This window comes from Protopterus annectens, chromosome 2.part1 (genome assembly GCF_019279795.1).
Source record: "Protopterus annectens isolate FY-2018-M chromosome 2.part1, PAN1.0, whole genome shotgun sequence".
Lineage (NCBI taxonomy): Eukaryota > Metazoa > Chordata > Ceratodontiformes > Protopteridae > Protopterus > Protopterus annectens.
Genome location: NC_056729.1, coordinates 608,980,810 through 608,998,309, shown reverse-complemented (window position 1 = coordinate 608,998,309; position 17,500 = coordinate 608,980,810). Strand labels below are relative to the sequence as shown.

The 17,500-nt window shown below is 41.7% G+C and overlaps 1 protein-coding gene across 1 annotated transcript in view; it reads left to right on the top strand.

The window, feature by feature from the left end:
• Positions 1 to 17,500, top strand: part of LOC122794872 (extracellular calcium-sensing receptor-like) — a 338,283-nt gene that overhangs the window by 54,409 nt on the left and 266,374 nt on the right. Inside the window, exon 3 of the mRNA XM_044063471.1 lies at positions 5,193 to 6,035. Within this exon, the coding sequence (XP_043919406.1) occupies positions 5,193 to 6,035 (843 nt within the window). The remainder of the gene's footprint in view (positions 1 to 5,192; positions 6,036 to 17,500) is intronic.

Here is a 17,500-nt window from a genome sequence, read left to right as displayed (position 1 = left end):
TCTGCCTATGTGATGCCCTGCCAGGCATCTGGCTATGCCTGCTGTGGCCAGACACAGCAGCCATAGATATCACACTCTCCTGTGCACTGCCACTAACTGCCAACTGTCCCTCTGCTATGGACACTGGTGATGGGGTATCTATAGGCACCGTGACTGTGTGCAGGGATGGGGTGGATAACAGGGGGATGTCAAATGATGGCACAGTTCTGGCCTCTGACAACCCCGCCTGTGCCTCAACACACCTATCATCATTTTCAGTGTCTGTATGGGCACCAACATCAGATTGTGTGCAGAACGGACTCTGACCCACCTCACCACCTGTGAGGGTAAAACAAGAAATGCACTTTAAGACCTGTACGGAATTGCATAACAGTACACACATATACACACACACATACACACACACACACACACACACACACACACACACACACACACACACACACACACACACACACACACACACACACCCACAGACACTGAAATTCCACCATAATACTTACCTGTCCCTGAGTTTACAGACTGTCCCAACTTTATTCACTTACGTTCCCCATCCTGCATCACACTTGGAAACATACACTCATTAATACCACTCATTAACGTATCATTCTTCTAATTGGCTAGACAAGTGATCACAACACATAACCTGTTACTCCATTACCTCTTTGACTTGATTGGAGTAGGTTTTACAAGGACTCAATGCTGTCATCCAGTGTTCACCCTGGGTATGTCCGGACTTCGTGAGCATGACCCCCATATGTTAGGAGGTACTACGGTCACTCAATAATATCATGCACTGGAGTGTCATACATAACTATTGCTCAGTAGATGCAAGATCTGTTGCTCAATCAACTTATTATGTTGTCAACAGTAATATATGGCTACACTTCCTGGTGTTGACTAATACTTTCCCAATGCATCTGTAGTGCTGCATAAGTGGGTAGTCATTCACCTTTCTGCTGATTGCAATTTTAAAAGTATACCTGGTGTCTAGTTTCCCTCCCAATGCATGTTTCATGCTACGGACCTTATTATACTATCAGCGGTCCTGAGATTACATATCAGACAAGTATTCCTGGTGTCTCATGTGTCAGTCCATGTCTATGTACTGCACGATTCCAAAGGGAAGTATTGATGTATGAACAACCCTATAATCACACATCTGCATACATGGACACCCACACAAAAACATACACACATGCACACACACACATCCTACATGCATCAACACCCTCCACTCCATCAGATTGCAGTTACAGACAAAATAACCACCCACACACACACCTACAGATGAGGTTACACAAAGATATACACACAGACCTCCCATTACCCATCTGTCAACATGCATACATATGGTACTCAACAGCATGCAGTGCAGCTATAGTCAATCCATGCTAGCAACATTATACATGTGTGTGATGCATGGGCTGTGTTAGTAGGTGATGCCCTTCCCCTGGAAAATACTGCACCCGTGTATACAGTTTTGCTGTGCACCTGTTCTGCACCCTGCCATGTACTGTGCACCATACCTCATAGGTGTACACACAATTATTGAATGTGTATTACTGTGGCAATTATGTCTGCTCTAATGCTTACAGCCCCTATGTGTTTGTCCGACACATACCTGGGATGATATGTGGACAGATGTCATTTGTGAATGCCTGATGTCTGATTTACAGATATCAACATCAACAGTGCATGTATGACCAATACGATACTATTACACTGACAACTGTCAAACCTTACCTTGGCTATGAGGAGGGTACACATGCCTATCGATATAACGCCCTCTTCCTTGATATGCCATGGGACCACATCACTGCATATGTTAACATCACATGAGCCTGATATGTGACATATGTCCTGTACAATCAAATGCAGTGTCTAACAAATGTGTTAGTTGTGCCGATGCTGACTGCGATGCATACACTTTGTGTGTGCGTATGTGTGCATGCCCTTATCATGACAGTTTTTTGCACCTACTGTTATGTGTACTACAGCAGTCAATATTCCTGGCAAGGGTATACTAGCATGGGCCATCTGCATTTGCCAGTATTTGGTCAGTCTGTCCTACACATGTCCCCCAACTCTGCATGATTGCAATGTCAACTCATGTGCACATCCCTTGGAGCTCACACACTGCCGTCACTATTGTTGTGGAGTCAGGGTTACATCTGCCACAGTTCCTGACCCAGACTGTGTGCAGATACAACCATTCGTAGCATCCTTAGGATCCCTGCTACAGTGCACTGGTGTGTCATGATGACACTCCCTCCCTACCTTCAGCCTTTTTGCAGATGCGTGACAACTATAGCCTACACATGTGTGTCAGTTTCCAGTGTTGCAAACATTGAACACCATGTGTAACAGCCTAGTCCCAGCTAATGAATGGAAAACATACAGGTGTACACTGGCACCAGCATAGTACAGATGGGGATGGTAGGCCTGAGGTGCGGTGAGGCATTGGTAGTGCAGCACATGTATCTTGCATGTTACTGTCTGTAGGTTTCCAACATGGTCATGGTACACCAGTACACATTGCAATACATAAATTTTGGGGACCTCTTCTGTTATGCATACACTACCTGTAAAGAGGCCTGGCTGATGTTTCCTGTGGTACAACTGTTACATCTGATAACCCTAACCCATAGGCCACATGTTTGCAGAGTCCAGGCAATTGCTGACAGGGATACTGCACAGCCAGTACTTGCTAGGCATTCCTGCAACCCCTCAGTGTTGTGGCATGTTACTAGGCAGCCCACATGACTAGTTTGCTATGTGTGACATCATCTGTCTTGGATGGCCATCTGTTTATTTCTTACATCATTCCTGTCCCATACATCCTTGCCATATAAATGACTGCCTGCACTGTTTGCCATGGTATATGCAATGGTGAGGTATGGCTACATGTCCAGCTCATGGGTGCTACCTGTTGGGTATGGGGGCCATGCCATGTCATGTAAGATGTGTGCAAGCCATGTCTACCTCTGTTCCATGTAAGTGTGCACATTTTATGGCCAAACATCTTGGACAGCAGACCAATACGTGGTTTGACATTGGGGACATGTATGTGCTGGAAGGTGCATTTCCATGACAAATGCATGCAGTGAGTACCTCAAAAGCTGCTTCCACTATATTTTATCTGGAGTGTGTGCACACATATGCTTCCAGTGTTTGTAAAGGTATGTATTCCCCATATTTGCTGCCCTAACCTACGATTCCATAGTACACCCTAATTGCTCATGCTGGGACCACATTGCAGGTTTTAAGGGGTGTGGACCAAAGTATTATGATATGCTGTAGTGTAGATCTGTAACAGTTGCCATTGTAATACTGGTACATACACTGTTGTAGCACTGTATAAGGGTGATTTTTCACACATAACCCTACTGTAGGCAATTTGTTCCACCATTATGTTCATCTCTATGGACACATTTTGCAATGACAGGATGTTAGTTATATTGCAAGAGTCTGACATACCCTTCAGATACACCATCATGGTCACCACTGTGATGCAGTGCAGTTAACAGCAACAATATGTGAACATGTACGGCATGCATTATGGGTAGGTGTGTTAAATGTGTGCATGGAATATACCATAGCCATAACATGACCGGTGTATTGGCAAGCCTGAACAAAAAACATACTTACCAGCTACAGCTGCTGCCTTGGAGGTATACCAGAGGGACCTACGTAAGTGAGTGAGACATGTGATGTCAGTAGCTACAGCCGTGGCATTGGAACAGGGTGGGTGCAGCATTATAGTACATGAGCAGTACGAGTTCACAATACTACAGCTTATGCACATCTGTTTATTACTACTATGCAGCAACAGACTATATATATATATATATATATATATATATATATATATATATATATCATCTCATATATCCATGATCTACCTGTACAGATGTGGATGAATATGCAACAGTGGTCTACTAATGTGCCCTGTGGCCTTACCTGCATGCTCCTCTGCTGGTGTGTGGGTAGCATCCACCTCTTCTATGCTCTCCACCAGTTGTTGTGTGTGCAGGTGGGCAGATGCCACGAGGCTGGCAAGGAGCTCCTCAACACGTGTCAGGAGGGGATGAATGGCATGACCCCCCCCTGTTGTGAGGTGATCCCCCAGGACTGCAGCAGCACGCCAATGGGCATTGCGATGTAGGTCACTACAATGATGCCGGAAATGCTCATAACTGCGGTTATGCAGGCCGACATCATTGACCCTGTGGACAAGATCATTCCACAGGGTGGTCCACTGCTGCTGCTCATGAGCTGTTCTGCCAAATAGCACCTGGTAGTGCAGTACCAGGTGTGTGATGATGACCTCATTTTTGTCCATTGAATAGACAGGTAGTCTGCCATGTGACATCTTGCCTGAAAGACATAAAGATGGAAACAGGTCTGAGCAACTCATACAGCAAGGTTACCATAGTTCTTAATACACATCTCTGTCTCCCCCCCACCATATCTGTGACAACAAACTGAATACACAACTCAATAGGTATGGCAACAGCATGCCTGCCATTGGGGCATATATCATATTGTACCACACTTTGTGCTATGTGTTTGTAGCCATGTTCCCTGTGGGGACACTAGCATTGCTGGCCTGTTACGGACAATGTCACCTGCATGCCATTGTAAGGGCCACTATGTTTCCATATATGCATGTGGTCTGTTTGCTATGTGATTGCTGCACATCTGTTGTTATGTGTTATTGGGGATATCTATGCATGCTGTTGGACATGATTGGGAATGTGTGGACTATTACTACCCACATATGTTCTATAACAGTGACACAGTAGCATGTTTAGGGAACATTCGCCAGAAGAACCACCTCTTCCACCTCATCTGGCCATGTTACCAGGCCACATCACATGTGGGACCCACCCTGGGGCCTCCTCATGCACTGGTCCTGCACTACCTTCAAGTGGACCCACCTCAGGGAATGGTGTCCCCCCCTGGGGGAACACACAGATATGATCCTGTTACCTGAGAGCAGGTTCAGGATTTGGTGCATAGATAGCCTAGTACCTACCTATGAACCTATGAACCTGTGCAGATTGTTGTTTTTAAGATTTCATTTAACATATCAATTAGTTTCCTGCACTCTTCTTTTATGTAGTCCATCTTGGTCTCAAGTCAACATATGGAGCTGAGAACTGATTTTTTTCTTTATTTTGTTACAGATCAGTCATGGTGCAATGCATTCATCCTTGAGTGACAAGCGGCTTTTTCCTTCTTTTCTGCGCACTGTGACTAATTACTTTTTCCCACACAGCAGAATTGCTCAGTTGATAAAGCATTTTGGATGGACCTGGGTAGTAATATTAACTACAGATAATGAACTTGGTGAGTTTGGAGGCCAGTATTTAAAAACAGAAATTTTAAAACTGGACATGTGTATTGATTTTATAGAAAAAGTTCATGTTCAGCATTCAAAAGAAAGGCTTTTGAAAATTATTCAGTTAGTCAAGAAATCCACAGTAAATGTTATAATTGTAAACAGTGATGAAATTCATTCTCAGCCATTCGTAGAAGCCCTTTATTCACATGGTATTACAAGTAAAGTTCTAGTGTTCACATGTGTGTTTATCATCACTCCAGGACTTTATTCAAAGGAAACAAGAATCATAATGAACAACACACTAGGACTGGCTCCCTTCTCAGGTACCATGCCTGGATTTAAAGATTTTCTGCAAGGCCTGAGTCCTTCAGCAGCTGTTGATGATATTTTTATCAAACCATTCTGGGAAAAGGTGTTTTCTTGTAAATGGCAACATAATTTAAGTTTTTATTCAATACTCCCCAATGAAATTAGCAATGAAAATATGTTCTGCACAGGCATGGAAAAGATAGAGGAAACAGTCATGGACTATTTTGAATTAAATGACCTCAGTTTTACGTATCATGCTTATCTTGCAGTTTATGCATTTGCATCTGCATTAAACAGCATCATTTCATGTAGCTCTGGTAATGAATCATTTACCTCTGGATATTTTTCTGGAACTGATTACATTCATCCAAGGAAGGTACAGTATCATTATTTCAAAACTTACTATATATTATATCAAAAGAGTCACTCATCCTATCCAAAGTGATACAACCTGATTATATTAAAAAATATGATGTCTGTTGGTGGGATTCCTAAAGCATTTTATATGGCACAATTTCTTACCATGCCATTCTGATGGCAGAATGATAGTGCAGTTTGTATCAATTACTTATTCTGCCATTACAAATACATAGGGTATACTGATGGATGGAATTATTGACTATTTGCCTATGCCAATCTATTTTGCATAGTAGAATATTAATGCAACTTGCTGTGTTATAGTCGTCATATTACCAATTCTTAAATAACAGGAAGGCCATGGTCTTAGAACTAGCTGTACAGCATAGTATTATGGTTTACAGCTACATAGTCACTGCAGACACTTAGCTATTCATTGCTTATGAAGTGTTTGCCATGTTTGTTGTGGAAGTTGTGCAGAGAGGGGTGAGGTTGCTATATCTCACAGTACTTCTTCAGCACCTGGCCACATTTTTCATTTAAAAAGGAATCCCAGCATGCTTTGCAAATTGCCAGCTTATGTTTTGCATACAGAGCCTGAAGGTTTCCTATTACATTATCAAAGTTCTGAAACTTTGAACACCATAAGGTCGAAACCTTATGTTCGAAGTTTCAGAACTTCGATTACGTAAAAAAAAAAAAACAAAACAAAAGAAATAAAGTATTGTAAGCAGGGGGGCAAGCCCCTTTGCACCCCCCGTGTGGGGGGCTGTGCCCACCACACCCCCCGCTCTTTAAATATACCAACTTTCCTTTCCGCACTGTATTGCGATCTTGGAGTTGGTATATTTAAAGAGTGGGGGGTGTAGGGGGTGCAAGGGGGCTTGCCCTCCTGCTTACAACAGTTAGGTAGGTTTTAGGGTTTTTACTTTTTTATTTTTTATGTTAGAATTCCTGAAACTTCAAACATCTGAGTTCGATGTTCCCAGATTCAAAGTTTCAGGGATTTGACAAGGTAATAGGAACCCGAGCCTGGAAGCATGCAAAATTGGCAGTGATTAGTTACATAATCTACTAATGATTCAGGATAGCACATTACATGCAGATGTGGCTTTCCCAAATGAATCTTTATACTAACAGAAGAAGAAAGGAGTGCATGGGAGTCCCTATACAATAAGCACTTGCTTTAGTCAACCATTAAAGAAAGTGGAATCCTTAGAAGATTACTGTCATTTAATATAATGAGTGGTGCAAGGACTGCTGTTAGAAAGTGGACACATTGTTTCACATAAAGGTAAAAGGCAACTGTGGGTAAATCCTGATATATCCACACATGGGAGTGGATCATTGCTATTAGACAATTACCTTCTTTAAGAATGAAATTGCTTACCTTTCTTAAATAATATATTTGTATATGGGCATGTCAGTCTTCTTCCGTGTTCTCTTCCCTAGACTGATGTATTGCACATGCATATGGGACTTAAATTCCCATGCTTACACAGTGCATTGGTGCAGTGCAGAAGAAGAAGTGAAGAAACAGTATCTCCATTGCTGTTTTTTAACTGTTAAACAATAGAGATTTTACAAGGGTCACTGCAAAAATATAGGTTTCTGTCTGTTCAGCTTGTCATAATGTATCTGATTTTTCTTATATTTTGCTATGTACCTTAGCGTATGCCAATTGAGTGTCTGGCTGCTCAATGATACTTCAGTGGTTGGACCTTTTTCTATTGGTATTTGCTTGATTAATAATGGGCATGTGGTTGTGCTGTCCAATCATGTTGGTCATATTTGAATAGTAATAAGCGATTATTATATAATATGACTTGCTCCATAGAAAGTCTGGATCATGTAACAGATTGCATTATATCATATGAAAAATATCAGTCCCACTCATGACCCATTTTTTATTAGTGAAGCCATTTTTGTAATCTTTTGTGACAGTTATGTTTATGTTCATATGCTCATATATTCAGATACAGTGTTTAGGCCATTCAGCCATCAAAAGACACTGATTCCACAATATATGGCATGTAAATCTTATTAATCACCCAAATATCCAGGTTCCTTTTAAAACTACCAAAACTGTTTGAATGAGGTAAACTTATAGGGAGATTGTTCCAAAGCATACCTCTCAACAATACAGATTTTTGCAGAATGTCCAGAGGTTTGCCTCGTACTTTTGGTTAATTTCTCATATGATTGTGGTTTTCTAGCAAATCATCAGCAAATCACTCTCAGGGTTTAAGACAGAAAATAATGACAGACATTTGAGTTTCAGACTTCATACCCTTCAGGAAATCTGTGCTATTGCAAAACCTGTTATTCTATCCACATTCAGAGTTTGTCTCAGCAACATTTAAAAAGAGTCCCTAGTTTTAGGCATTTGTCCTCCCATTATTTATGGCTTTGTCCAGATTTCTTGCTCTAAAAGGTTGAGAGGTATGTTCCAAAGTCCTGTAATTTTAACAACAATAAACTGCTCTCTGATTTTGAGACTTCCCTTTTTTACTAACTCCATTTATAATACTAACATTATTCTTAACATATTTCCCAGAAAAGGTTACACTTTCTCTTTCTTCCCTTTCAAATAATATTTTTGTCTATATAATAACTTTTCAATCTTCTTTCTATTTTTTTCAAGAATCTCGCTGCAATTTTCATCAAACGTTTCAATTTTTTATACAAATTACTCAACATCCCATTATACATCTTACAGTATGCATTCTTATCTTTTCTTTTTTCTTTCATTTCCAACTCCAGATACTCTTTTTATGCTTCTCCTTAAATGCTAATCACCAATCTCTCCATGATAAATAAAATTCTCTCATAGATCAATGTTCTACCACTAACATATCCATCTCCTTCTTAAATATCTCTCTATCATGATACTTCATTATCAATCTGTTAATTATTTTTCCCTCTCAAATTACTTTATTTTCTACACATTCCATCCGAATTGCTATATGATCAGAAAATCTATATTCAAAAATATTCCACCAGCCTCACACACTGTCTTAGACACCATAGCATAATCAGTCTGAAGTCTTATATTTCATCTTCTATGTCTGCAAACTCTTTCCCCATAGACTTACTGTACAACACTTCATAACATCCTTTAATTTTGTTACATCTATTCCATCTTTTTTCTTACCCTTCCTCAAACAACAATTACAGTTTCCCATTAACAGCACTCTCATATTAATCACCACATAATGCTGTACATTTTCAAACATGTTTTCCCTTTCTTTTACATTAGTAAAAACATGTATCCTTATCAATCTGTATACCTCCAACCCATACCTTATATCTACAACTATAACACCTCCTGAAAAAAATTACTACAAAATCCAAAAACTGTCACCTCCTCATTAAACAAAACACTATACTTATCTATCTTTTCCTAAACTCCATAGATCTCTTCTATCCCACAGAATGTCCACATGTACCCTTTTCATTCTCAGAAACAAAACTAGTATCTTGTAAACACACGTCAGCCACACACCTTTTACACCATTGTAATATAGCTGTTTTCCTTATTCTATGAGTCCAGCTACTAACATCCACAGAAACAATCTTCACATTATTTTTGCTTTTTGATTTTTGATGAAATATTTTGAATTTTTCTCTTCCCTACTCTAACTTTAGTCTCTGTAGAGCTTTTCTTTCTTACATCATGCTCCTTTTTTCTTCAGATTCTGATTTGTCAGTCTCAAATTATTTCACAACCCTCTCATTTTCTTCATCTATCACACTTTCTCCCATCATAATCGAACACATTCTGTTCACTTTTTTATCTGCGCTACTCTTCTTCCTGCCTTTATTTCTCCTACCGTCTTCACTTATATGCTCCCTTTCACTCTTATTATTCTCCTCACCATCTTCAACACTCACATCATTCCTATGAGTATCTTCCATCCTCACACTTTCACAATCAAGCCAGAAATGAGCCTCCTTCTTACACAATCTACATTCTATGAATAATAAAAGAAACAAAAACAAACTAGGAAAAACACAAAATTATAGCTGAAAGGAGCAAAAACCAAGGCGGATAACAAACAAACTTTAATTAAGACTGAAAAAATAATAAAACCATCCAGAAATGATAAGCGCTTTCATCCACTTTACATAATGATTAATGGACTTCAACAGAGAAAAAAAAAATTCCCATTAAGAATTTCAATAGGTATAACAGGCAAATCAACTTCATATCTTTAGATTGCATCATCACACACTGGGTGGTAGAATTCAGGTGCTTTTAGAAGGGGAGAATTTTGAGATGATGTAATCTAATGATTTGAAGTTGATTTGTCTGTTATACCTATTTAAATTCTTAATGGGGGAATGTTCTTTATCTGATGAAGTCCATTAACCATTATGTAACATGGACACATCATTTCTGGATTTTATTATTATTTTTTCTGGCTTGATTAAAGTTTGTTTGTTAACTGTCTTGGGTTTTGCTCCTTTTGGGTATAATTTTGTGTTTTTTCACAATCTACACTCTTTATTTACATCTACTAATCATATGTTCTTGCTCTTTACACTCATTAATTAAATTTGAAAATCACCCACAGAAATAACATGCCTTAAGTTGTTACATATGCTTCACCATGCCATACCCTGTTACTTATTATATACAACACTAGGCACATGCTTCATAGGTTCATAGGTAGGTACAAGGCTATCGACCCAAGGGCCTAAGTAAGCCTAGCTAACAAGGTTCCCTGGCTTACACCACCCAAGAAATTTATTTTCCTGTGCCTCTGTCAAGCATAGCCACAGAAGTGATCCCTGGGGTGTATTTCCTATTTCCCATCCACTTATCAAGATTTTTCTTGAAAAGTGCTAATGAGGAACTTTGCTTGACATAGATGGGCAGCTTGTTCCAGAGTATGGGAAGTCTCTGGGAAAGGAATCTATCCCTCCAGAATGTCCTGTTTATTGTGGTGACAAGGTTTAGGTCCCTAGAGCATGTAGCTTGGAGGGATTTCTTTATGTGTAGCATGTCCAACAGCTCTGGGTTTGACATAGCTTTATATGTTAGGCAGAGATCACCTCAGAAGAGGCGATATACTACGGAGTAAAGCTGGAGTTTTTTGAGACGGTCAGTGCAGGGCATCTGTTTGAGGCCAGTAATCCTCTTTGTGAGGTACTTCTGTGGCCTTTCATAGGTTCATAGGTTGGTACTAGGCTATCAGCCCTAGGGCCTATACAAGCCTAGCCATAACAATTCCCTGGTTATTTCTTCCCACACTATTTAGTTCCTGGACCCCTGTCTAGCAGGGCGACTGACGTGATCCCCGGGGTGAATTTTCTTTCTCCCATCCAGTCATCAAGATTCCTATTGAAGAGGGCCAAAAAGGTGCTCTGCTTGACATGTATGAGCAGTCTATTTTGGGTCTATAGCAAATCAATGAAAATCCATTACATCGAATACCAAAACAGTGACACGTATTACTCGAACCACAAAAATACCAAATGCATTAAACCGCAAAATTTAAAATATAGAACGTTCATAGTCGGCCAACCCCACCACCCGCTACATACTACCTACCCATACAAAATAAATAACCCACATACATACACTAACCAAACCCTACTCCTAACCCTAACGTAAAGCACCAAAACTCAACTTCTAACCCTACACTAAACCCAAGATACACAACTATCTATGCACTATCCTTAACCCCTCCCTAACCCTAAGGCCCGTAACTACCGCACACTTCCCCTACGTAGATATACCCAAACAAAATAAATAATACACATAAATACATTTAACAAAGCCCTACTTCTAACACTACACTAAATCATACACACATTACCTATCTATACACTTACCTTAACCCGCACCCTAACCCTAAGGTCCGTAACTATCGCACACTTATCTTACGGAGTTATACCGCAGACGGGCCAACTAAAACACTTCGACATTTTGAATTTCGTGGTTTTGTACATTCGACGATTACGTATTTCGCTCAATATGTGTCGATGATTTCGTATTCGTGTAAAAGGAGTTTCGACAATCTAATAGGAGCCCGTCTATTCCAGAGTCTGGGGAGTCTCTGGGTCAGGAACTTACCCCTCCAGTATGTTTTGTTTATTATGATGACAAGGTTTAGATCCCTGGAGCGTGTGCCTCAGAGGGATTGGGATTTCTTTAAGTGTAGCATGTCCAACAGCTCTGGGTTTGACATGGCCTTGTATGTTAAGCAGAGATTGCCTCAGAGTAGACAATATGCGACAGAGGATAGCTGGAGTTTTTTAAGGCGGTCAGCATAGGGCATCTGCTTTAGGCCTGTGATTCTTTTAGTGAGGTATTTCTGCAGCCTTTCCAGTTGTTGCAGATGTCTTGAGAGGTACATACCAAATATGGTGCTGTATTCTATAATGGGTCTAATGAGGGATGAGTACAGTGGGACAATGACCTCCTTTTTTCTGGATGAAAAGCCCTTTTCAGCTGCTGCAGATGTCTTGTGAGGTACATTCAAAAAGGGGCATTGTACTCTATAATGGGTCTAATGAGTGTCAAGTAGAGGGGAACAATGACCTCTTTTTTCCTAATCCTAGATGAGAACCCTTTTGTGATGAGGTGTGCCACGTAGAAGGATTTCCTGACTACTGTCACAATGTAATTATCAAAGGAGAGACTACTGTCCACCTGGGTCCCAAGGACTCCTATCACATATTCAGCATTAAGTAGACTGCCGCTTATGTGGTAGTTCATGGATACAGAATTTTTACCAAAGGGGATGACAATGCACTTTTTAGCATTAGCTTAAGGCCATGGCTCTGGCACCAGGCATCTGTCTCAGTGAGGCCCTTCTGTAGGATGTCCACATCATTTGGGGACTCATCTATGGGCTCCTAGTTTGCAGCCATCTGTGAACTTCTTTAGCCAAAGGCCTTCTGTGTTAGCCTGTACTTCAGAGAAGTAGATACCAAACAGGAGAGGTCCCAGGACTGAACCCTGTGGTACTCCACTTGACATTGGTTTGAAGTCAGATTTGGAGTCTGCAACTTTTACAGTGTGGGTTCTGTCAGTGAGCCAGTTGGCTACCCATCTTGTGATGTAGGGATTTATACCTAGTTTAATGAGTTTAGCTATAATTCCAGAATGGGGGATGATGTCAAAAGCCTTGGCCCAGTCAAGATAGGCTATGTGACCCACTTTACCCACGTCTACAGCTTTGGTGACTGCCTCAAAGAAGTCAACCAGGTTTAGGAGGCATGATCTGCCTTTCATAAACCTGAACTGGGTGGGGTCCAGAGTTTGGAAGTTACCAATGTCTTTGTTTATGAGTTCCATGATGATATGTTCCATGGCCTTACAGACCAGGCTCGTCAGGCTAATAGGGTGATAGTTCCTGGGATCAGTGGTGGCTCCCCCTTTGTGGAGTGGGATAACTGTTGCTGTGTGCCATAGAGTGGGCACAAAGCCTGATGTGAAACTATGATTGAACATGGTGCTTAAGGTGGGGAGCCAGTTCATTCTGAAGTTCATGTAAATCGCAGCCTGGGATGTTGTCTGGTCCCATGGATGCTATGTTTTTGACTTTAGAGAGTGCAGCTTTTACCTGCGTCGTTGTGATTACAGGGACTCTGCATTCTTCCTGTATAGATATGGGCCCTTTAGGGGGTGAGAGGGGGTAAAGTTAGCACTTAACCTATCTGCCAGGATGTTGGCAATATCAGTTGGTTCTGTAATTTTCGTGCCATTGTACAGAGCAGATCTGGGTGTTGCCATTGAGATTCTTGTCATAGCTAAAGAATGCTTTGTGGTATGTCCCTAGAATCAGTGTCGATTTTGTTTTCGTAGATAGCTTTAGAGGATCTTATAAGGGTACTCAGCTTCTTACTGAGGCTGACCATGGAACTCCTCCACTCATTGGATTTTACTCTCTTTTGCAACAGTTTCTTCCTTCTGTTGTAGAGTTTGTTTATGCAGGGGACCACCAGACTGGCTTCCTTTTTTTGGAGGATAGCGTCTTGGTTCTGGTTGGGATACACAATCCAAGCACTCGTGTAAGTGCTTATAGAGTGCATCTGTGTAGGATTCAGCAGTTGTAACTGTATTGTCCATCTACATGGGTGTCATGAAGTTTGCCACTTCTATCTTAAGAAGCATGAATTTGGCTTTGGAGAATTTTTTTGCTATGATTTCCTTAATGGGGGGTGGGGGCAGGATGTGGATATCTAGGGTGATTAGCTTATGGTCCGATCTGACCAACGAGGAGTTGACTTCAGGTGTGGAACACCGTCACTCATGTTGGTAATGACTAGGCAAAGGATATTGTTGCCCCTGATAGGGGTGTGGATAAGTTGATCCAGGGCATTGGAATTTATGAATTCCAGAAAGCTTTGAGTGAAGGAGTTAGTACATGAGCAGTTTTCCCATTTAATGGTAGGGTAGTTGAAATAGCCCATTATTAGGATGTTTGGTTAAACCCTAATATTTTCCAATATATCAAGAAAAGAGGAGTGGGAATCCTGGGGTATGGTGGGGGATCTGTAGCAAGCTACAATTCGGATTGCAGTTTTGCCCAGAGTTAGTTGCACTTGGATAACCTCGGATGCATTATGCTGAGCAACCAGTCTGGAGGTGTGGATATCCTTAATGAATATGGACAAACCTCCGCCTTTGGTGTTCCTGGGTCCCAAGGTCTCCGATCACACATTTGGCATTAAGTAGACTGCCGCCTATGTGGCAGTTCATGGGTACAGAGTTTTTACCAACGGGGATGACAATGTACTTTTTAGCATTGAGCTTGAGGCCATGGCTCTGGCATCAGGCATCTGTCTCAGTGAGGCCCTTCTGTAGGATGTCCACATCATTTGGTGACTCAACTCTAGTGTCCTAGTTTGCAGTCATCTGCGAACTTCATTAGTCAAAGGCCTTCTGTGTTAGCCTTTACTTCAGAGAAGTAGATACCAAACAGGAGAGGTCCCAGGACTGAACCCTGTGGTACTCCACTTGTCACTGGTTTGAAGTCAGATTTGGAGTCCGCAACTTTTACAGTGTGGGTTCTGTCAGTAAGCCAATTAGCAACCCATCTTGTGATGTAGGGATTTATACCTAGTTTAATGAGTTTAGCTATAATTCCTGAATGGGGGATGGTGTCGAAAGCCTTGGCCCAGTCAAGATAGGCTGTGTGAATCACCTTATCCTCGTCTACAGCTTTGGTGACTGCCTCAAAGAAGTCAATCAGGTTCAAGAGGCATGATCTCCCTTTCATAAACCAGAACTGGGTGGGATCCAGAGTTTGGAAGTTACCAATGTCTTTGTTTATGAATTCCACGATGATACGTTCCATGGCCTTACAGACCAGGCTCATCAGGCTAATAGGGCAATAGTTCCTGGGATCAGTGGTGGCTCCCCCTTTGTGGAGTGGGATAACTTTTGCTGTGTGCCATAGAATGGGCACAAAGCCTGATGTGAAACTATGATTTAACATGGTGCTTAAGGTGGGGAGCCAGTTCGTTCTGAAGTTCATGTAAAATGCAGCCTGAGATGTTGTCTTGTCCCATGGATGCTGTGTTTTTGGCTTTAGAGAGTGCAGCTTTTACCTGCGTAGTTGTAATTACAGGGACTCTGCATTCTTCCTGTATAGATATGGGCCCTTTAGGTGGTGAGAGGGGGTAAAGTTAGCACTGAACCTATCTGCCAGGATGATGGCAATATCAGTTGGTTCTGTAATTTTCATGCCATTGTACAGAGCAAATCTGGGTGTTGCCATTGAGATTATTGACATAGCTATTGAATGCTTTGTGGTTGTTCCTATAATCAGTGGCAATTTTGTTTTCCTAGCTAGCTTTGGAGGATCTTATAAGGGATCTCAGCTTCTTACTGAGACTGACCAGAGAACTCCTCCACTAATTGGAGTTTACTCTCTTTTGCAACAGTTTCTTCCTTCTGTTGTAGAGTTTGTTTATGGCAGGGGACCTCCAGACTGGCTTCCTTTTTTTGGAGGATCACGTCTTGGTTCTGGTTAGGATAGCACAGTCCATGCACTTGTGTAAGTGCTTATAGAGTGCATCTGTGTAGGATTCAGCAGTCGTAACTGTATTGTCCATCTGCATGGGTGTCATGAAGTTCGCCACTTCTATCTTAAGAAGCATGAAGTTGGCTTTGGAGAAATTATTTGCTATGATTTCCTTAATGGGGGGTGAGGGCGGGATGTGGATACCTAGGGTGATTAGCTTATGGTCCGATCTGACCAATGAGGAGTTGACTTCAGGTGTGGAATACCGGTCACTCATGTTGGTAATGACTAGGTCTAGGATATTGTTGCCCCTGATGAGGGTGTGGATAAGTTGATCCAGGACATTGGAATTTATGAATTCCAGAAAGCTTTGAGTGAGGGAGTTGTTACATGAGTAGTTTTCCCAGTTAATGGTGAGGTAGTTGAAATATCCCATTATCAGGATGTTTGGTTGAACCCTAATATTTTCCAGTATATCAAGAAAAGAGGAGTGGGAATGCTGGGACATGGTGGGCGATCTGTAGCAAGCTACAATTCGGATTGCAGTTTTGCCCAGAGTTAGTTGCACTTGGATAACCTCGGATGCATTATGCTGAGCAACTAGCCTGGAGGTGTGGATATCCTTAATGAATATGGACAAACCTCCACCTTTGGTGTTCCGGTCCAGGTTTGGTGGCCGGAAATTGTGGTATGAGTTATAACCTGGTAATGCAGGGGGTGCTTTCTGGAGCCTTGAACCTGGTCTCAGTCACTGCACAGATAGCGAGGTTCTCCATTTTAAGGAGTGCCTCGAGGGAATGCATTTTGAAATTTAGACTTCTAGCATTGAGTAGCATTATCCTCAATTTTTGCTTGCCTGTTTCTGTTACGATGGTGAATTTTTCATTTGAACCTTGCCTAAAAGAGGCACTATAGGGGCAGCAAGAACCTTAGCCAGTATCTGGAATCCCAGGGGTGACAGGTGCAGGCCATCTCTGACAAAGCATCATGGTCTGTCGACCATGTCATCCCAGGCAGGCAGATACTGGATCCCCTTAGAATGACACTAAAAAGCTTAGCCAATTATTGAAGTCAGTCATTTTGTCCTTGTACTGCGGTATCATTCTGGGCGATGGCAGGATGCTACTCAGGGCTAGGGTCATACCTGCCTGGGCTACAAGATCGGAGAGCTCTTCCATGTCTCTTTTCGTGTAGTCCAGGGAGGTATGTCTCAGGTCATTCACACCAACATGGACAATGAAGAGTCATATTTGTACTTGTTGTGGAGTGACCTGAGTGCATGGGTTATGTGGCGGATCCTGGCACCCAACAGGCAGCTGACAGTAACCTTTTCCTTGCTTAGCCTGGTGAGTGGGACATCAGTGTGCCTTACTATAGAGTCACCTATGACAAGTGTGTTGGGTATGGTGTTTTGCCTTATGGGCTGTGGTTGAGTGGCACACTGAGTCTGTGGGCTATGTGTCATTTGGGTTGTGTTGGGGGGTGGATGTTGCTTGCGTTT